General features: G+C 37.6%; 1 protein-coding gene across 1 annotated transcript in view; it reads right to left on the reverse strand.

The window, feature by feature from the left end:
• Positions 1-1,171: 1,171 nt before the first annotated feature.
• The window catches only part of SLC10A1 (solute carrier family 10 member 1), a 48,031-nt gene continuing 25,994 nt past the window's right edge, over positions 1,172-23,208 (reverse strand). The window contains exons 3-5 of the mRNA XM_001378731.4: positions 9,663-9,841; positions 7,788-7,984; positions 1,172-1,790 (exon numbers count right to left, since the gene is read on the reverse strand). Coding sequence (XP_001378768.1) covers positions 1,702-1,790; positions 7,788-7,984; positions 9,663-9,841 — 465 coding nt within the window. The 3' untranslated portion in view covers positions 1,172-1,701. The remainder of the gene's footprint in view (positions 1,791-7,787; positions 7,985-9,662; positions 9,842-23,208) is intronic.

Consider the following 23,208-nt stretch of genomic DNA (forward strand, 5'->3'; position numbering starts at 1 on the left):
TTTTAAGACAATAAGAATTTCTCTTATGAAACCATACTTGCTATTAACATCTGGAATTCCAGTGACATTTATATATACTTGTCTTTGGGGGTTAGTATTTCCCAAAAAAAAAACATCCAATAGCTTCATCTTTAAAATTTAAGGGAATGGAACACTATCCATGGTTAGGAAAGTGCATTTGTAAATTTTCTTGGTTTGCAGAAGATGAATAAGGCAAGACTGAATGGCAAAAATGAGAATGATTCCCTAAAATACTGTTTTCAAGTAGGAAAAGTGGAACCAGGGCTACTACAAGAAAAAAATTTTTCTCACACTCATTCTTTACCATTTGTAATGTTTTCATACATCCTGTTTAATCTTTGCCTGACTTAAGGGCTCAGAAATTAGAATTCCCTGGACATTTGGGGAACTGTTACATTTTCATTTTGGTATGTAATTTTCTTTTCCATTGGCATAATTTATTGTTGTGATGAGTAAGGGTAAGATATTAGACTGTTCACTCATCTCCTAGTTACACTTATTAGGCTACTTAAAATGGAGTCGATTTATGGCAGATCTGCGACCTATGACCTCTTAGGTTTTCATATGCAATTGTGTTTTACTTCATACATTCCTACTTCCCATTCCCACATTTACATTTTAGCTTAGTTGATTTCTTAAATCAAGATTTCCTTTATACTCATTCCTTCCTTGCATCTTTCTGAGAAAACTAAATGGACAGTCACCTATAATTCCTCAGAAATACAATGTTTGGAAACTGAAACCTACTTCTAGCACACCCCCAAAAAATCCAAGAACCATTAAACTGTTTGGGACTCAAAAGGCTCAGGTAATAATGCAAAAAAAATTATAATAAAGACACAAACTGAGTAAAGCTGCACGGACTATTCAGATCCTAGTGTTAAAAGTGACCAACTTATATTATAGGAAGGCATTCTAAAATCTACCTGGGTTCTTATGACTTTTTCTCTCTTGTCTTAAGAATATTCAATTGTGCCCTAAAGTTGGTTTTTAGGGTTAGTTATGACAATTTGTTTAACAACAACTACAACAGTATAAACAATGGCAAAACCAAGACAAAACCTCGGGTCATATATAACACAATTTTACACAATCCTTGCTTTCTTATAGCTAGTGAGCTGCTAAAATGGAAAGTGACACATACTATTAGTTATAATCTGCTTTTTGGGTGTTACTTTATTGGAGGAAGGTGTTCTCTGGAATGTGTCTGGAAAAAACAGTATCTAATTTTTTTTTTCCATTTGAAATGTTAAAAGAACTGGTAACTCATCAAAATTAAATTTACAGAAGTTTTGAGAGAAAGCCACAGGAATTATACTAAAATGAGAATCTAGGTACAATTTTTCCTAATAAACTCTAAAGACCGAGCCTATTCTACTGGACATAAATTCATCAAATCCCATTGGTCTTAATTTGTTTTTTGAGTGTAGACAGAGAAAAAAAGCCTCAGATTTGTGTTAGCTGCAAGTTGCTCACATGGATATCCATAACTTCAAGGGGGCAGAACCATGATCACCTTGGGTAGTCACTGCTGTGATAGCTTACAGAGGAACACAGGACAGTTTGCCTCTGAAATTCAGCTAATGCTGCTCTTCCTGCTATATATTTCATGCCTTGCTGCTGGCACTTGAAATGGCACTCTGGATGAAACCTAGTTAGTTGCTTGTGAGGTGGACTAAGTTAGGCCACATTTGCACCATTGCTCAGAGTTCTTGCTTCTGCTTCTTTGGCAGTGTCATTCACAGCTGTGTAGATCATTTTTGTTTTATCTATATGGGGGGATAAAAGGAAGAACAAAGACAGCCAATGAGACAGATTTATTCAAAAGTAGTAGACCTAGCAAATGTCAGCAGCAATAAATCATACCCCAGGACATGTTGCTCAGTCATTTCCGGCTCTTCATGACCTCATTAGGCTTTTCTTGGCAAAGATACTAGAGTGGTTTGCCATTTTCTTCTCCAGCTCATTTGACAGATGAGGAAACAGGTAAACCAAGGTTAACTGACTTGCCCAAGTGTCACATAGCTAGCAATCTACTTCTGTACCCCTCCTCTCATTTTTTGTTTTTTAGAAGCTCAAGATATGGTGTGTTTTATACCATCAAGCAAGTTGTGATCACCTTCTTAGATAAAGCATATCTTTACAAGTCTGATAATATATGCATTCTAGTTCATCCTTTGAAGGAATTCCAAGGGAAGGGGAAGAAGGGAGGTCAATTTAAGCTACAATCATTAGAATCTTTTTTGGTATGGATTGCTTCTAGAAAAGTATAAATCTGGGCTTCATTACTCAGAATCTGTTCTTTCTAAGGTTATAAATGATCTCTTAATGTGATAGCTTTTCTTTGTTCTAATCCTTTTGTATTTCTCTACAACATAGAACATGGTAATAATGTTCTCCTGTTTAATCTCTCTTCCCTAGGTTTTTGTGACACCGTTCTCTCTTTGTTCTTTTCCTACCTATGCGCCATCTCTTTCTTAGTTTGCTTTCCTATATTATTATCCATGTCCCACCCCTCACCCCCACATATAGCTATCTCCTAAGGCTCTGTCCTAAGTTATCTTTTCTCTCTCTTCCTCTTTCTTGGTGATGTCATTAGCTCCCAAGGATTTAGCTATATAGATAATTGTGAGAGCCATCTTAGTCTCTCTTGAACCTGTCTAACATCACCTACTGGACATTTTCAAATAGATGTCCAATAAAGATCTCCAATTCAACATGTCCAAAACAACTCATATTTTCCCTCAAATTTACCCCCCTTTCTAACTTTCTGTTAAGGGTTATAGGCATCCTTTCCCACATCTCTGTTTTACAATCTTATAGCCATCCACAATTCTTCCTCTCTTTCACAGCAACCCCTCCACTTCTATTTACTTGGCAATTAGTTGCCAAATCTTGTCAGTTCAGTGTTGCAGAGATCACTTTTCATGTGTCACATTTTCTCTATTTACATGACCATTACCCTAGGTAGACCTAGGAAGACCATTCAGGACTTCATCCCCTCTCATTTGAACTATTGCAATAACCTCCTAAGTTGCTTAGCTACATCCAGACTTTCTTCACTCCAATTCATCATAGCTAGAAGGTGTCTGAGGTAAAATTTGAACCCAGAACTTCCCATCTCCAGGCCTGGATCTATATCCACTGAGCCACCTAACTGCTCCCTCATTCTATACATTTTCAAAATTGATATTCCTAAACACATGTCTATATAAGTATCTTTGTCTCTCCTGCCCCTAGGATAAAATACAAAGTCCTCTATTTAACATTTAAAGACCTTAATAATGTGACTCCAACCTATCTTTCTAGATTTTTACTGTATTTTACTGTACTCTTTTTCATGTACCAAATGATCTAAGGAGACCAGCTTACTTCCTGTTCCCTATCCAAGACATTCCATCTTCTGTCTCTATGCTTTCCCCCAAACCTAGAATTTACTCCTTCCTCACCCTAGAATATTAATCTTCCTTCAAGGCTCATCAATTCAAGTGCCTAAATGTATACTATTTTGAATCTCATTAGTGCCCTTAGTACCCTTCCTATGAAATTATTTTGAATCTACTTTGTTCCTATCTTGTAAACGCTTATGCTATAAGTGATATTTCCCAGTAATTTCATCTAAAATCCTCAAAAGCAAGGATTATTTCATTTTGGTCTTTGTATTTCTATAGTTACGTAGCATATAAGAATTTGTTGATTGAATGAATCATTGAAACAGAGGCATCCCTGGGAAATAGTCTGAAACATACCATCCAAGCCACCTCTATCTAGTCCTAAATCAAACTCCCGAGGGGGGTTCTGTTCTTGAATTCCCCAGAGTTGTTTTCCGAGTCCAAGGGCACCTAATGATCTAAGTTTGACTCCTCAACAAGGCCATGTGATTAACTGACTTCTGGGAGACCAAGCATTGTACAGTACACTTTTTATTAGTATCCAGTTAATTAACTTTGTTTTCCCATTTCATGGAGTAAGGGATAGAGCACTGGACTTGGGGGTTAGCAAGACCAGGGTTCAAATTCTTGATGAAAAGACCAGAGCTGCATAGAAAGCTTGACATTCAAACAAGTATAGTAGACAAGTATGAAAAGGTAAAAATGATAATAATCATATAGGACTCAGTAAGGTTAAAGTGTTTATATTTCTGTGTATGTATGTATGTATGTATGTGAAGATGATACATGTAACTCCTATAAGAACTTTATCATTATTAGGGCAGTTTAAAGGAGTGCACACAGAAAGAGGGCATGGATGTAAATCAATTACATTAGGATGATCTATAAACAAAAAAAATGAAGGGGTGCAAAAGTGATGGATTACAAGAAGGTAAAAGAAGAGGAAAAAATAGGGAAAATTATCCCACATAAAAAAAGGTGCTCCAGAAGAGTTTCTGGTGGAGGTGAAAATGGGGTTTGTGGGGTTGGTAACATTTGGATTTGAATTGATAACAGTTGAATTTATTCAAAGAGGGAAGAATACATACACACCTACATTCAATTGGACATAGAAATATATCTTACTTTACAGGGAAGTAGGAGGGGAAGGAGAAAAGAAAAAGAGGAGGCTGTATGAAAAAAGGGCAGACTAAGGAAGAGCAAGATCAGAAGTAAACAGAGTAAAAAGAGAAGTATAAACAGAATAGAAAGGAGGCAAATACATAGTAATCACAACTGTGAATGTAAATGGCCTGAACTCATAAAATGGAAGTAGATAGCAGAATGGATTAGAAATCAAAATCCAATAATATATTGTTTACAAGAGATTCTCAAAACAGTTGAAACAGAGTTAAAATCTGTTAAGCTTCAGCTGAAGTAGGCAAGGGTAGCAATCATGATCTTAGAAAAAGAGATAAAAAGGGAAACTACATTTTTCTAACAAGGCATAGCAAATTTCTCTAATAAGGGCCTCATCTTTCAAAAGCAAAACTGGTCGTGAAAGAATGCTCTAAATAACTATTGATTAGAGGAATAAAAATTATCATATACATTAGTATATGAAAGGAACTTCCTTCACTCATATCCCCACATATAACTTGATATTCAGTAGAAGAAATATTTATATAGTGACTTAAGGTTTACCAAACCCTTTACAGATATCTCATTTTATTCTAAACAACTCTGAAAGGGAGATTCTTTTTACATTTTACAGATGAGGGAAATGAAGCACCAAGAATTTAATTACTTGCCCACAGTCACCATAGCTAGCAAGTGTCTGAGGTCAAATTTGAATTCAGTTCTTTCTGACTCTAAGCTCAATGTTCTATCCATTGGTACCACCTAACTCCATATGTCTATTACTTTTACTTTGTGGAGATGTTTTTCATACTATTGAGTATTAACTATTGAATTTTGAAGTTAATGACATCCAAAAAAGTGTCATAGCATGATCATTTTTAGATTGGGTAATCTGTCATTCTGCCGAATCTTGGTTTATAACCAAAGAAGTTTTCTGAAGAGCATCTGCTGGCTGTGAGTGAACTTTCCCACTTGAATTTCCCCCCTATGATATGGATAATACTAATGTATTATCAAGAGCTTCAGTTTTAGGAAAAAATTTGTCAGCTGCCTTAGAAGTAAACATGCTCTCCTTGACATTTCAGTTTGAGAATAATTTTTATACTTTAATGGTCTTTAATGGATCCAATATAATCAACTATTTCTGAATCACAGCTATTAGTAGCAAATATAGCACCTGGTGGATACCTCTGTGGGTAGAGCTTGTCTCCAGTAAGTAAAGGAATTATATTTCTCACAAACATTCCCTTGTTCACTGTTATGAATAAGAAGAGGGACAGCTATGGTCATTTTAGGCACAAAGAAAGACAGTGACTGGCTCTAGGCTTGGTCATTGTTTAAAGAATCTCTAAATCTCATCTTTTACAAGCCACTTGGCCAATATTTTCCTAGTTCTGTGTCCTAAATGTAAATAATTAAAACTGGGAAACTGGGACCTCTCCCTAAAAGAGAAAACAACTTCTGAGTCTAATGAGTCTGATTTTCACAGTGTACCTCTGGTGAGTCCAAGTAGTATTTTTGTTTGAGAGAAATAAGAATAGTTATAATTCTAGTTTTTTCAACTTGCTCAATTGTGACCTCTAGTGTTGCACATATGTTAATGCCCTCTGATTTTGGTATTGCCTTAAGTTCTGGGCTAAAAATATGTTCATGATATTTTGGATCACTGATTTAAAAAAATATATATAGCCTACATTGTAAATATGAAGAGTACAGATAGGAAGCTAGAGAAGATCAGGAAGGACATGCAGGATTAAACCCCAGCTCCTGACAGGCTATTCAGGCATTTGACCAGTGTCAACTTGAAGGTTTTCTCTTTCTAAATTATGATGTTCATGTGTATACCAGGGAATGTGTAAAGGGTATATGGGGATGGGGGAAGGAAGACAAAGGGAAAGAAGTGAATCTTGAGGGAGTAAGGAATAAGATGACAGCACTTCCTTACTACCTATGGCCCTCCAGTTATTGATATTATCAATTCTAAGAAAGAAAGGTGTTTTGTTGTTTAAAATAAATACAAGTTAAGTGACTTGCCCAAGATCACATAGCCAGATTTGAATCCAGGATCTCCCATCTCCAGATCTGACTATCCACTAAGACACCTCACTGCCCTTAATCTCCTCATTTTACAGATGAAGAAACCAAGAACCATAGAGGTTAAGTCCAAGACAATAACTTGTCACACAGTCAGACTTTGGTTGATCTGTAGCCTGAATTCCTTTTACCTCAGTGATAGTTTTGAGTAGAGGTAATCATCCTGTTCCTTACATCCTCACAACTATATCCATAGTTTTGATTCTTTGTCACAATTAACCTTTGTCCAGAGCCAACTTTCTTCCTATCGCAACACACTAGTGAGGCAGTCTCTGCGAATGCCTCAAGGAGAGAGAGAAAGAAAGGATAGTAGATTGGATTCCACGGGGGGCGTGACAGAGCCAGGTAGGAGATGGCAGAAATGAGTCAGAAATCAGGCCGTATTATTTACAATGGAGCCACAGCAAAACTCCGATCTCTGGACAACTCAAAGGCAGGATCCATCCAGTGATCCAAAATTAATACCACACAGGTCAGAGGCTGATATAGCTTAGCTGAGAGAATGAAGAGATGAATTGGAAAGAGCTAGATATTAGCACTGGAAAAGAAAGGTGTCTGGCCTAAAGCCAGGTCCCCGGTAAGAGAGATAGAGAAGGAAAGAAATTAAAGATGGAGCTTGGCCCAGCAAAGACAGACATAGGTGAGAGGTGAGATCCAAGAGAGTGAGGTGACTGCTGTGGCTGCTCCTTTTAATGTCTTTGATATGCAAATATACACAATACATAGGGATTATTATCATTGGTTAACGACAAGGTATAGGTGTGGTTTTTCTTAGCCATGTGAACACAAAGAAACCTGATTTCTCGCCTAACCTGGGAGAAGCTGGGATCAAGGGTTAGAGGCTTTACTAGCCATGCGCAAGACTGAGCATGCTCTCTTCTAAGCCACTCTGTACATTCTGTTTCCCTTGTCCATAGCTAGGTTGTGGACTGCTACAACTAGGTAGAAGATTGACTTTCAGTCAACTATCTTACTCCAGTTCCCATGTTCTAACCCCAATAACAACAGTATCTTGCTGAAAAGAAAATAAATGTCTCACTTTATAGACGTGGATAGCTTGAAAGAATCAATGCCACATCCAAAAGATGTATTTATTACCTTCTCAATGATAGACCAGACTCAGTGTTCACAGAGCTTATGAGATAATGTTTCAATACTCACCCTTGGGAGTCTTGATTTTATTGTAGCACTTAAAGATGGCAATAAGGAGAAGCCCTTCCCCAAGCTGGAAAATCATGTAGAGGAGAGGTAAAAAGAAAAGGGGTCCAATCTCTTCTGGAGGAAAGGCCATGTTGAGGATGGTAGAGCATAGCTGAATATTCTGGCATCCGGTCTCCATGCTGACAGTACGTCTGCATCTGTGTGGACACACCAACCCCAAAAGCCATCATAAAAGCAACTTAAAAGGAATTACCACTGTTGTCTTTTCCTTCCTTCCTCAAGAGATCAAAGTACATTGAATGGTATTAGATAAGCTGATAGATATAAAATAGGCATTGAATTTGCACCTAATTGATTATGGTTGACCATCACTATGCTTGTCACTGAGCTTGAGGTTTTTATTAATGACTTGGATAAAAACATAAATAACATACTTCTAGTTTTTGATGACACCACGCCATAAGGGGTAGCATTGACTGACATGGGATGACAGTTAAATCCAAAAACACCTTGAAAGATTAGAACAACAACAAACAAACATCAAAAAATCTGATGAGATGAAATTTTACAGGAATGACCTCTCCATAAAAATAAAAATTTAAATTTTATTAAATGTTATCTTTTTATAAAATTTTTTTTATTAAAAGGTATGTTTAATGAAAACATTTTATTAAATTTTATTATATTTTAATAACTTTTGTTAAATGTTTATTATATTATAAAAATAAATTTTTATTTTTATAAAAATAAATTTTTATTTTTATAAAAATAAAATTTAAACGTAGTTTTTTTATTTTTAAAAATATTTTTCCATGTTTATATGATATATTTTCTTTCCTTCCCCTCTTCCCTCCCAACTCCCGGAGCTAACAAGTAATTCCACTGTGTTATACAAATGTTATCACTTGATACCTATTTCCATATTATTAATTTTACAATCTTTTGAAACCAAAACCCCAAATCATAACCATATAAACAAGTGATAAATCATATGTTTTTCTTCTGCAATTTTATTCCTACAGTTCTTTTTCTTTTTTTTTTTAACTCTCATCTTCCATCCTGGAGTCAATACTGTATATTGGCTCCAAGGCAAAGGAGTGGTAAGGGCTAGGCAATGGGGGTCAAGTGACTTGCCCAGGGTCACACAGCTGAGAAGTATCTGAGGCCAGATTTGAACCTAGGACCTTCCGTCTCTAGGCCTGGCTCTCAATCCACTGAGCCACCCAGCTTCCTCCTACAATTCTTTTTCTTGATGTGGATAGCATTCTTTTTCATAAGTCCCTCAGGGTTTAAACTTACAGTTTTAGTGATTTTTCAAAAATTAACTCCACAAGCTCAAAAGTTTATGGCATTTACATGATTATTATGAGGTTTTGTCCTATTTTCTTTCTTTTTTAAAAAAACCTTCACCTTCTGTCTTAGAAACAATACAGAAGAGCAATAATAATAATAATAATAATAATATGGGTTAAGGGGGATTTGAATCTAGGACCACCAATCTCTAGGCCTGGCTCTCAATCCACTGAGCCAACTAGCTGCCCCTCAGAAGTCTTATTTCTTCTACTAAACTATGATTTCCTTAAAGATGGGGATTGGATTCTTAATAAATGTTTGTTTTTGAGAGAATTGAATAGGAAAAGATAGAATCTACAGAAATAATTCTATTATGAGTAGTTGTTTTCTAGGATCACTAGCATCAGCAACCTGACACTTCCCACGATATAAAGAAGCCCCTAATTGATATAGGAGAGGCATTGCCAGGAATCCACTACCTTGGGAAAATGCAGAGATTTTTTTTCCAATTTCTTCTGAGAAAAACTAGAAATGAAAAAAAAATAGGCTGTGTTGGAAGACAGAAACCAAAGTTACACCTACCGTTCATTGATGCGTAAAATGCTTGAGAGGATATATCCCAGAGCAAAGCCAATAAAAGGCATCAGGGCAGAGGTAACCAGAAGACGAAATGTCATGATGAACATGATGCTTCGGCCAACATTGATGGCAGAAAGGGCAGCAATGACCACTGATGAAATAAGCATTATGATCATCCCTCCCTGAAAATGAGGATAATAGGAGAAGAGAAAGTTAAAAACAGGGGATGGCAAAATACAACACTCATTCCTATTTTAAAAAAGACACACTAGAAAGTATAGAAATAGAAGGATCTTTCCTAAAAATAATAAACAGTATTTATCTAAAACCATCCGCAAACATCATCTGCAATGGGTATAAACTAGAAGCCTTCTCAATAAGATCAAGAGTGAAACAAAGATGCCCATTATCACCTCTATTATTTAACATTGTACTAGAAACACTAGCAGTAGCAATTAGAGAAGAAAAAGAAATTGAAGGAATTAAAATAGGTAATGAGGAGACCAAGCTATCACTCTTTGAAGATGATATGATGGTCTACTTAAAGAATCCTAAAGAATCAACTAAAAAGCTAGTGGAAATAATAAACAACTTTAAGTTGCAGGATACAAAATAAACCCACATAAATCATCAGCATTTCTATATATTTCCAACACATCCCAGCAGCAAAAGTTAGAAAGAGAAATTCTATTTAAAATCACTCCAGACAATATAAACTACTTGGGAATCCATCTACCAAGACAAACACAGGAATTATATAAACACAACTACAAAATACTTTTCACACAATTAAAACTAGATCTAAATAATTGGAAAAACATTAATTGCTCATGGGTAGGATGAGCTAACATAATAAAAATGACCATCAAGGGACAGCTGGGTGGCTCAGTGGATTGAGAGCCAGGCCTAGAGACGGAAGGTCCTAGGTTCAAATCTGGCCTCAGACACTTCCCAGCTGTGTGACCCTGGGCAAGTCACTTAACCCCCATTGCCTAGCCCTTACCACTCTTCTGCCTTGGAGCCAATACACAGTATCGACTCCAAGACAGAAGGTAAGGGTTTAAAAAAAAAATTAACATCCTATCCAAATTAATTTACTTATTCAGTGCCATACCTATCAAACTACCAAGAAACTTTTTTACTGACTTAGAAAAATCTATCACAAAGTTCATTTGGAAGAACAAAAGATCAAGAATATCAAGGGAAATAATAAAAATAAAAAATGTGAAGGAAGGTGGCCTAGCAGTATCAGATCTTAAACTGTACTATAAAGCAGTGGTCATCAAAACAACATGGTACTGGTTAAGAGACAGAAGGGAGGAATAGACTTGAGACAAATGACCTCAGCAAGACAGTGTATAATAAACCCAAAGAGACCAGCTTTGGGGACAAAAATCCACTATTTGACAAAAACTGCTGGGAACATTGGAAATCAGTATGGGAGAGATTAGATTTAGATCAACATCTCACCCCTACACCACGTTAAATTCAGAATGGGTGAATGACTTGAATATAAAAAAGGAAACTATAAGTAAATTTGGTGAACATAGAATAGTATACCTATCACATCTATGGGAAAGGAAAGATTTTAAGACCAGGCAGGAGTTAGAAAATATTACAAAATGTAAAATAAATAATTTTTATTACATTAAATTAAAAAGGTTTTGAACAAACAAAACCAAAGCAATCAAAATTAGAATGGAAGTAACAAATTGTAAAAATATCTTTATAACAAAAACCTCTGACAGGTCTACTCAAATTTATAAGGAGCTAAATCAATTATACAAAAAAAATCAAGCCATTCACCAATTGACAAATGGGCAATTTTCAGATAAAGAAATCAAAACTATCAATAAGCACATGAAAAAGTGTTCTAAATCTCATAATTAGAGAAATGCAAATCAAAACAACTCTGAGGTACCATCTCACACCTAGTAGATTGGCTAACATGACAGCAAAATAAAGTAATAAATGTTGGAGGGGATGTGGCAAAATTGGGGCATTAATGCATTGCTGGTGGAGTTGTGAATTGATCCAACCATTCTGGATAGCAATTTGGAACTATGCCCAAAGGGCTTTAAAAGCCTGTCTGCCCTTTAATCCAGCCATACCACTGCTGGGTTTATATCCCAAAGAGATAATAAGGAAAAAGACTTATATTTATTTATTTATTATATTATATATATATATATAATATAAAAATATTTATATCCATGCTCTTTGTGGTAGCAAAAAGTTGGAAAATGAGGGGATGCCCTTTGATTAGGGAATGGCTAAACAAATTGTGATGGTGATGGAATACTATTGTGAGGAAAGGAATAACAAACTGGAGGAATTCCATGTGAACTGGAACAACCTCCAGGAATTGATAAAGAACCAGAAGAACATTATTCACAGAGACTGATACACTGTGGTGCAATCGAATGTAATAGACTCCTCTACTAGTAACAATGCAATGATCCAGGACAATTCTGAGGGACTTATGAGAAAGAACTCTATCCACATCCAAAGAAGTGTGGGAGTAGAAACACAGAAGAAAAACAACTGCTTGATCACATGGGTCTATGGGGATATGATTGGGCATGTAGACTCTAAACAATCACCCTAATGCAAATATCAATAATACAGAAATAGGTCTTGATCAATGACACAGGTAAAACCCAGTGGAACTACTTGTTGGCTACAGGAGGGGGGTAGGAGGAAGGGAGGGAAAGAACATGAATCATGTAACCATAGAAAAATATTCTAAATCAATTAACTAAATAAAAATTTTCAAATAAAAAAAAAAGAGGGGTGGGAGAGACCTTTTTAAAAAGGACCTATCTGGGCAGCCAGGTAATACAATGGATAAAATGCCAGACCTGGAGTCAGGAAGGTTTATCTTCCTGGGTTCAAATCTAGTCTCAGACATTTACTAACTACATGACCCTAGGCAAATCACTTAACCCTGTTTGCCTCAGTTTCCTCATCTGTAAAATGATCTGAAGAAGGAAATAGCAAATCACTGTAGTATCTTTGCCAAGAAAACCCACATTGGGTCATGAAAGAGTTAGGCATTGCTGAAATGACTGAACAACAATTGTTCAATAATCTCAATTCCTTGATGGAATTGAAACCCCTGTTTTAAACACCTCTCTTCCTCCACTTTCATTTCCAGAATACAATACATGCCCTGCTTTATATGCATCATCTCATTTGATCCTCATCATATCTCTGTGTTAGGTGTTGTTATCTCCATTTTATAGTCAAGGTAATGACGGAGACTGAAAGAGGCTGAGTCTTGCCTAGGGTCACACAGCCAATAAATTGGAGGTACGATATGAATCCAGATATTCCTGGCTCCAAATCAGGATCCTTTCTATCTGCTTGTCACGAAAGGAAACATTTTTAAAGCCTTACTTTAACTTAGAGTAACAACTCTAAGGCAGAAAGGCAAGGGTTAAACACTAAGAAGTGTATGATATCAGATTTGAACCCAGGTCCTTTCAACTCCAATCCTGGAACTCTACTGAACTATTTACTTGCCCCTAAAGGGAAACTTCTTAAGGACAGAGAATGTCATCCTTAGTAATCACTCTATCAAAGCCCAGTATATTTGAGTATCCTCCATCCATGAAAGATCTATTATTTTGTCCATGTGGAGACTTCCTCCTTGAATGTGAATTACTACCCATCTATGGTTTCATAAGTAAGTCTGAGGGACTTTCCTGGGGTCACACAGCTAAATGTCAGAGGTAGGATCTGAACCTCTGTCTTTCTGATTCCAAGTCCAGAACTCTATCTACACTGCTACAATGCCTCTGTTGCCCTCAGTATGGTGATGCTTCAAGCACTTCAATAAAACACAGATATTTGTGAACAACATATAAATATACATAATAACATATGATATAAATAAACAAAATTATAAATATAAATTAAAAACAAGATTATAAATAACAAGTGTCTTTTTAAACAAACATATCAGAATCAACATAGAAAGTTTTTTACTTGACCATATCTGTTTATAACAGTCTGAATCAATCAGTCAATCAACAAGCACTTTTTTTTAAACCCTCACCTTCTGCCTTAGTATTGATATTAAGTATCAGTTCCAAGGCTGTAATAAAAGTAATAAAGAGTTGTAAAGGATAATTTTAGCATTGTGACCTAAACTATATTAATTATTTGGTCACCATGGATATCCCAAATATAAAAAAAAATACCTAAGTCAGCTGAAAATTTATGGTGATTTAATTAATATGGTGAAAAGAAAATTAAGAAGAAGGAAGAAGGAAAGGGTATAGGATTTCTCTCACCTGGCTTGTGCCAGGAGGAAGACTAGAGGCTCTAGGAAGATAAGGGTTTAGAGAGTGAAGGAGGAAGGAATCAGCCTGAACTCCATGAAGGCTCAGCCAAGATGCCTGAAACTGAATCAGCTCAAGGGCAAACTCACCACCAAAACCCAAACAAATAGCTGCCACCACGCCAAGATGTCAGAATGCTTAGCATGCTGCCAGCCAGAGCCGCCTCTCTAGGGGAAAAGGGACAGCCAACAATAAGCTCCAAGAAAAAAAAAAACCTAGATGACTCTACCTCTGTTTCTCCTCTGCACCAATCATAGCCTAAGCTTGACATAGGACAGCCCAGGGGTGTGTCAGCTGTTTCTGATTTGTCAATTTCTCTATCAAAGGTCATCCTCCTAAACACTCAATTTTCAAGCATGCTTACAGACATTCCTGATTTTGTATACAAAGTAGGGTGGAGTAATGCAAAGTTCCAAAAACATCCCTGATGTTAGAATAAGCATCTTCATTGTTACAAATCAGGAGATAGCTAAATCCAATCCTCAGAGAGTAATAAAGATTAGGCAATTGGGATTAAATGACATAGCTAGGAAGAAGGCCACATTTGAACCCAAAATGTCCCCTTTGTAGTTACAAATGTGCAGGTTTTTCATAACTTTATCTTTCCATATTTCCATACGTTCCTTGTATTTATCATGGGATAAAGGAAGGCATAATGGTATTTACATTGATATATTTTATTCAAGCATTTATTGAATATAAAAGGTTATTTTGTGAATACTTTTTTTTATAATTAGCATCTTTTTTTTTCCTTATAACTTTACCTTTTAGTCACATCAATAGAATCATGGAGTGAAAGGTTATGATCAATTTTGTGACTTGTAATATTGCCATGTTGCTCTGCGTAAAACTCAGGGTATATACCATGGACAATGTACCTGTTCTATGACCCTGGCCACACTGAATTTGATTATTCTTGTTTTGGGGGTTTTTTTTGTTTTCAGTTTTTTGGTTTTGGTTTATTTGGTTTACATTTTTAACTATAAGGTGATGTCTTAATTTCTCCAAATATTATAGAATTTGAGCAACTTTCAAGTGATCATTAAGTTGTGTTCTCATCTTTAAAAAAGGTTCATCTCTTTTGGATGAGTATTACATTCTACTTTATATGTGGAAATATCCATTTTTGTGTTTGTGGTGTTCTGAATTTTTTTTAAAGAGCATTTTAAAAAAGAAAACAAAAAAAATTAAATTTGGCCAAAACATAATTTTGCAATGAGCTAGCTCTATTGTGAAGTCAGAAGTGTTCTTCCATCATCCCAAATCCCTGAGTTACGTAGAGATTTATGGAACTAATAGTCTATGTATTTATGAATTCTCCTATATGTTGCTGAATCACATGAATCAAGAACCCAGAAGACTTAAAATTGTTCTAATTTCTAAAAGAACCAAGGCAAACACAGCTTTTCTAAGAGAATAGAATGAATAACTTGTACTTTGGCAAACAGCTACATTTAAAGAGGGAAGAGAGAATATCTAAAACTTAAAGCACTCAAAACAGCCAAACAATTTTTGACTCTTGGATATCCACCCAGAGATCTGTTGGCATCCTCTCTGAGATACTTCTACATGGAAAAAAAAGTCAACAGCCGTGGAGTTAACCCCTATCGGTATGCTTGTAAAGGTAAACAAAGCCATTCATCTCGTGATGATCTATCTCCAAAAGTCTAATGGTCAAATGGAGCCAGTTTTTGCAAATCATTTATTATTCAGCCCCTATTCATTGATTGACACATTCAAAATAATCTTTACAGGGGCAGCTGGGTAGCACAGTAGATAGAGCATTAAGTTTGGAGTCTGGAGCACCTAGTTTCACATCTGACCTCGTACTTCCTTACTGTGTGACTCTGGACATATCACTTAACCCTGATTGCCCACAAGGGGTCCCCAAACTTTTTACACAGGGGGCCAGTTCACTGTCCCTCAGATCATTGGAGGGTTGGACTATAAAAACCTAACCCTAACCCTAACCAGACAGCAGTATACACAGTACAGAATTCCCTCCCCCTGATTGCTGCTCACCATGCTGATGTCTTCCATTGTGCAGCCACATAATCCTTTGCACAGCGCCTTGTTCTAAGGTGCCATGCAAAGGATTATGTCACTGGAAGTAGTACTGTACGTGAGCAGCACCTTTGTGGTGCTTTGTGGCACTACCACATACAGTGCTCCTCTCACTGACCACCAATGAAAGAGGTACCCCTTCTAGAAGTGCAGTGAGAGCCAGATACATGGCCTCAGGGGGTCGCATGTGGCCCATGGGCCATAGTTTGGGGACCCCTGGCCCAGGGGTCCTTATGGCTCCTCTGTCTTACAAAAACAAAGTATTCTTTTTTTTTTAAATATATTTTATTTGATCATTTCCAAGCATTATTCGTTAAAGACATAGATCATTTTCTTTTCCTCCCCCCCACCCCCCCATAGCCGACGCGTAAGTCCACTGGGCATTAGATGTTTTCTTGATTTGAACCCATTGCTAAACAAAGTATTCTTTATAGACTGTTAGAATAGAAAGAATTCTTCATGACCAGTTATCAGTCAGCTAATAAACATTAAATGCCTATTATATACCAGGAACTGGGCTATGGGCTGGTGCTATAAATATAAAATACAGTCCCTGCTTTCAAGGAGCTCACAGGTTTAAAGGAGAAAACATACAAATTATGTATAAACATACTATATAAAGCATAAATTGGAAATAATCAAAAGTGGAGAGGCACTAGGAGTGAAATGGATCAGAAAAGGTGGGATTTTAGCTGGGAGTTCTAGGAAGAAATGAGGGAAACTGATGATCAAGAAAGCTCCCTTTGGTGCAAAAGTGATAGGTGATATGTATGGAAAGAAGCATACATTGACATTGTTAACATGCTTATTTTTTTTCTTAATCTTTATTGTAAAGGATAGTTCTTTTTGGGGAAGGGAGCATTGGGAAGTGAGAGTTAGGTAAAAAAGAATTAAATTGTAGCAAGAGCAGTCCTCTTGCATATAGCACAGAGTTGTCATTATCTGAGGCTTGAAAAGAGGTAGAATAGATAGATACCTCTAGCCCCTTCTCTCCCCACCTTTCTCCAGAAGGGGGAGTAGGAAGTTGAGAACAAAAGGCTGGTGCCTTTGCTGTCTTCAGAGAGAGGTTATTGGGTTAAAAATATAAGTATATGCTCCCTTAAATATTGTTAGTGTAGAGGTTGTGATCAGGTCAAGCTAACTTCTAATTATTATTTTATTTTGGGGATAGAAGCAGGAGTCCAAGCTTTATATTCAAAGCTTGACATCTTTTTCCTTCAAAGAAAACACAAAGCCCTTAGCCAAGAAGACCTGTTTATCCAAATTGTTAGCAAAACCAAAGAAGGTTTACATAGGAGAATATATACCAGCCAATACAGAGTGAAGAAGCTCTCACTTTGGGAGTGAAGTAACTTAGCTCAACAATGCGGGAGAGGGTCCTAGGTCTCAAGGGAAAGTTTATTGAAGTCTCTAGTGTCCTTTCATATCTTCTATGAACTTTAGATTACTCCACCCTACTTAGTCTAACAAAATCAGGAATATCTACACCCATACTTAAGTATTAAGTATCTAGGAGGATGGTCTATGATAAACATGTGCTAGCAAATGACAAATCAGAAACCCCTGGACTGTCCTAAGTCAAGCTTAAGCTACCATTGGTAAAGGTGAGATGCAGGAAAGTGATGTAAAACCATCTATATATTTCGCATCACTTCCTCTCACCGGCCTCTCTTTTGCGGCAGAGAGGTGGCTGGTGGCAGTGTGCTGAGCCTTTTGGCATCTTGGTGTGGCGGCAGCTATTGTCCAGTTTAGCAGTGAGTTTTCCTTGATACTATACTGGAGGAAGCCTAGTAACCTAGTTCCGGTGAGGCGTCTTCTCTGAGCTCTCTTGGAGTTTAGGCTGATTTTTCCTCCTTTACCTTCCAAACACTATCCACTTAGGAGCCTCTCATCTTCAGAAACCTTGTGGCGGAGGACTTTGAACTCCCCCTGGCAAAGGCCAGATGGGAGAAATTTAAAACCCTCTCCCTCTCTCTTCTTGATTTCTTCCCTCTATATTGATTAAACCACCATAGATTTCCAAACTGACTTGGGTATTTTATTTGGGATACCCCCTGGCAACCAAAAATTAAATATAGATTAGGTCATGACCCTAAATTATCCTTACACTTCCCAGAGTCTTTTTCTTTAGCAACCTGACATGGTATAGATCTCTTCCATCTACCCTTCTGAACCTAGAAGCCAAAAGTATCCAAAGTGACTTGAAGTTTGAAGAGTCCCCCCAAAAAACTGAAGATCTGAAATAGTGAAGCCCTCTCTCGCTCTCTCTTTCTTTCTCTCCTTTCTTCTCTTTTTCTCTTTCTCATTCCCCCTCATTCTCTGTCTTTCACTCTTTCCTTCTTTCCAATTCCACCTCATCATTCATGCGAGGCAAAATAGGTATTTCCATCAGTGAGGAAAGAGTCCCATACCAACAGATTTGCGGACTGTGGTTATCAATAAAAAAAAAATTTTTTAAGAAAAATAATTGCATTTGGAGTGAAGAATAATATAATTGTTTCTATTAAGATAGATTAACAAAAGCATTTATTGCTTATGTGAGAGAAGGAGAAAATCCATCAGCAGCAGGGGTTGGGCATAGAGAGAAGGTTTGGAATTCTGAAAGAAAAAAAAACCCTGAGAGAGTCAGTTGGCTCTGCTCTCTTGACTGAGACCTGCTAAGGAGAAGGTCCATTCTTTGACTGGATCCCAATCCCAGAAACCTTTCTCTCCCTAAAACCTGATCCCAATCCTCTCAGATCAACAAGTGGGCAAAGACTCGAAGAAGGAAATAGCCCACAAGAAGACCTGTCACAATCTCCCTTTACCCTGAACTTGAGACACTTGCTGTGCTAAGCCAACAACCAGGGTTCATTGCTCTGAACCCCTCAGGGGCTCAGGCCACCAATCCTGAGTTACCTAACTTTGGGGGGAAGGGTTTATCTAGTTAGAGATCCCTTCCTCCCTCTTTCCCTTTTGACCCCAATCCACCATCCATTTCAACCTTGTCCTTCTTTCTTGTTTTCATAAAATAAGCCTGTTATCAAAACCTTTAACTGACTCAAGCCTCAGTTAAGGGCAGTCACAACTGAGGGGGGGGAGAGAAGTGACCTCTCTCACCCTATAAGGAAGGAGCTTATCATTTAGGAAGAGCCTGGCAATAGAGAGAGAAAAGGCAAACACAGTGAGGGGCCATCACCAGAGAGGACTGAAGGGGAAAAAACAGGCTCACCCTCCTTCTATCTCTCAGCTTACCCATAACATCATCTCCTCTTCCTTTGTCCTTACCTTGAGAGAGGGAAGACTCCATTCTCTCTCTCTCTCTCTTCTCTCTCAACACCCCCTTTATTACACTTACTATGTACCAGGCACTGTACCAAGGGCTAGAGATATAAAAACAAAGAAATCTGACCTCCCTTACTCAAAAGGAGCTTATTTTGTAATGGGGAAGAAGAGACATAAAGGAGAGCTGGAATGTAGGAAGGAATTTGGAAAAAGATGGAGATGATGAGGAGAAAAAAAGTACCTGCACTATGTCAAGGAAGTCAGTGTAGAGGAAGAACAAAGTGAAGAGTGAACTGGAAGTGAGGTGTGTTTACTGTCTTCAATAAGCCTTCTTACTGTCTGTATAGTCTGGAAACCACCTGAGCTTTGCATCAGTTTCTAATTTATGAGAAAGGAGACACTGAGGGCCCCTTCCATAGAACATAAGAGGATTTGCCCTTTCCTGAGGGTTTTTACAGATCATGTACAATATACCTTTCTTGGTTTCAACCCAGAACATGGAGGCTTTAGTGAATCTCATTCTTGTGCATAAAGAGGCCTTGGGGGAAGGGGTTGTTTGCTATGTGGTGATGAGTTTTCTGATTGACTTCAGAACTAGAAGGACTAATGAAGGAAACAGTACTGAGTTTGCATGTAAAGAGATTCATATGCCCTCTCCCTCAAACATTGTGGTTTTTTCCCCCTTCCCTAGCAGCTTTCATGTTAAAATGAATGCTTCAAGCTACATTTGGGGAACCACTCCCCAGTCCAGCTACCATGTGTCTATGAACAACACATGACATCACTTTCTCTTTTGTTTCTTGAGTTTGCTTTTTCCTGATTGTAGATATGCAGAGATTGAACTAACCAGGGTATGACTTTATAAACTTCAAAAGGTTTGAAAAAAACCCATCAAAGGTCCTGCAATTAAAGTTGATAACAGAATCTACTGGTTGCCTACCATTCTGAGAGTCTGAAGAAGAGCCAGACCCCAGGAGCAATGGATCAACTTCTCCAGTCACTATGCTGTGATGGCAAACCTTTTAGAGATGGAGTGCTGGGCCCTGCCCCCACCCACCCCTCCAGACCAATTGACATGCCCCTCCCCCCTCACTGAGTACCAGGCACAACATGACCATCCCCTTGCCCTACACAGGGGAAGGAAAAAGTGCTTCCATTGGGCTGCTGGGCAGAGGTGCCTGGGATATGAAAAGATGGCATCAGGCACAGTGGAGAGGGGGAGGGGAGCAGCTCCACCAGAGGCCCTCTGCTTTGGTAGTAATGAAGGAGGGGGCAGCCACATGCCCACAGAGAGTGCTTGTTGTGTCATCTTTGGCACCCGTGCCATAGATTTGCCATCACTGCACCATGCCATCCAGAAATGACCTTGGCTATGCCATATCCAGAAATGAATTTGGTGAAGACTCCTTGAAGGGAGAAAAGAATTAGTAGGGATAGGACACCCAGGTTTCCCTGACTATTCTTAGGTTACAAACACAAAGAAAACAATATTACTCTCAAGGTACTTATATTCCTCATGTTGAATTTATTCATGCTTGTGTTGTGTTCCTGACCACAACATAGACACGAATTCAAGTTGATAGTACTGACTACAGAGATCAGGAAAGATTTTGCAAAGGGGTGAACCCTTGAACATAGAATTCTATGTGCTTTTCCTCAGAGGGTTCAGTTTATACAAAGACAGATGTTTGGGGAACAGCTAGCAGGTCACCTTAGAAAATAGAGCAAATTTAAAAGGAAAAATGTGAAATGATTCTATAAAGGTAGTTTGCAGTCATATTATGAATATCAACCAATCAATAAGCATTTATTGTCAGAGGCCAGGAAGATGTGAGTTTAAGTCCTCCCTCCTTGACCTCCTGATCCTCTCAGGGCTCTAGACAACTTTCTAAGACTCTAAGTTGCTGAGAAGATGCCAGCCTGCTTTGGTGGATAAAGATTCCTTATCTGGATCTTATACCAGTAAAATCACAAGTCCAGTCTCTATCTCTATTCCTGTATGCCAGGGACTGTGTCAAGTTCTGAGGATAGAAAGACAAAAGAAATGATCAGTTTCTGCTTCTAAGAAGTTCACACCCTATCAGAGGAGAAAATATATGCATATACTATATCAGTGTAGCCATGTAAAGAAATGCTTGCTGATTCAGGCAGAAATCTCAAATATTTCTCTCCTCAAAGTCCCCTATGACTGGTTTTCTGGAAATGGACTTATGTCAGCTAGATTATATAGCACCTTCCATCTAATGGGAGAGGACAAGATGAGAGAGGCGAACGAGCACTGGGGTTGGCAGTCTCTGTCTTGTCTCTATCCCCAGCTTGCTATACTAGAGACTTAGGACATTTTTCCTTTGGGTGAGAGCTAGGACACTCTCTTGGTTGCTATTATCTCACTCTAAAAGGGAGGACTCTTTCTCTTCTATTGAGGAGACATATATATTCTATAGATATGCTCTGATTATATATACCTGCTCTGGTTTCTGTCTTGTTTTGTTTTCATATGTATTTGTATATAGCTTATTTAATTTAAAATTCACTATTTATTTATTTTGAGTAGGTCTCCTATAAAAATTTGTGACTAACCATTGCATTGCTGATCAATGTTTCATTAATTAGATTTGGTTGAGATAGAGGCCATAGGTAGTAAAACATATAGGAAGGAGAAGTAAGAAATTTTAAACTGTGATAAATATTTCCTAGAGAGAGATTTGTCTCAGCTTGAAAAAACAAAACAAAAGAGAATTGGATTTATATTTTATAGCTTTCCCTAAACAGAGAAAGAACATGTGAATCCAGACTGTCTTAGGTACAGAATTAGTCAGGAGATCCAGGAAGAGGGAAGATATACTCTAATCAAACTTAAGTTAGCCTTTCTGAGGCAGTCGGTCACCTCAGGCATCTCCTTTTCCCACTGTTCTTCCCAGGTAAATTTTAAAAGAAAACCATACCCCTCTGGGGGTAAAGCTAAGAAGTTATTAGAAAGTAAACACATCTCCCTTTAGGGAGAATCTGAGAAAGGATGGTGCCACTCACACAAAGTGGAGGGCACCAGAAAGAGACACTAACTAGTCCTCCTACCTATCGGTCAAGCATCTTCTATTCCATACATTTGCTAAAAGTATATGCTACTGATGCTACTAAGGACCTATTTGATCTCTGGCAGTTTTGACCCATTGTTCCATCATTGACAGATCCCTGTTTTCTTTCATGATTTTTTCAAAGATCACTGGTTCATCAATTGCACATGCTTCTAACAAAGATCTTCAGCTTGCTACTTCTGTTAGCTTTATTTTCAACATACTTATATTTGCACATGTTGTCTCTCCCTATAAACTCCTCAAAGGCAGGGACCACTATATTTTTGTCTTTGTATTCCCAGTGCTAGGAACATCATTGATACTGAATAAATACTTGGTGATTAATTGATTGATCTTGGCCACAAAGTAGCCTTCCTGGCAGCAGCCAGATATAGTGCTTTATGAGTTTCATGTCCCATAAATAAGTAGCCCCACCTTGTCTGGAATATACTCCTCTCTCTCTTCTGGCAGGTCCAGCTAACATGCTGGGAATCTTTATTGGTTATTCCAGTCTTCATTGGTCCTTCTTTCCTCTAATGTTCCATACTGTTTATAATCTGTATTAACTGTCTGGATCACTGGCAACTCTTTCACTTGCATTAGTCTTGTCCCTTCAACAGAGTTCCTTGAAATAAGTCAGAGATCATTTTTTGTGCTTTTTCTATGAGTTCTATTGTATCACCTAAAAATGAAGCTCTAGGAGATATATGGCAAATTCTTATTGATTGATTAATTTATTTCTTAATGTAAAAGAGTCAGCTACAGGAAAACAAGGCTCTGCACTACACAATATAAAGAGCT

Source organism: Monodelphis domestica, chromosome 1, assembly GCF_027887165.1.
Source record: "Monodelphis domestica isolate mMonDom1 chromosome 1, mMonDom1.pri, whole genome shotgun sequence".
Taxonomy (NCBI): domain Eukaryota; kingdom Metazoa; phylum Chordata; class Mammalia; order Didelphimorphia; family Didelphidae; genus Monodelphis; species Monodelphis domestica.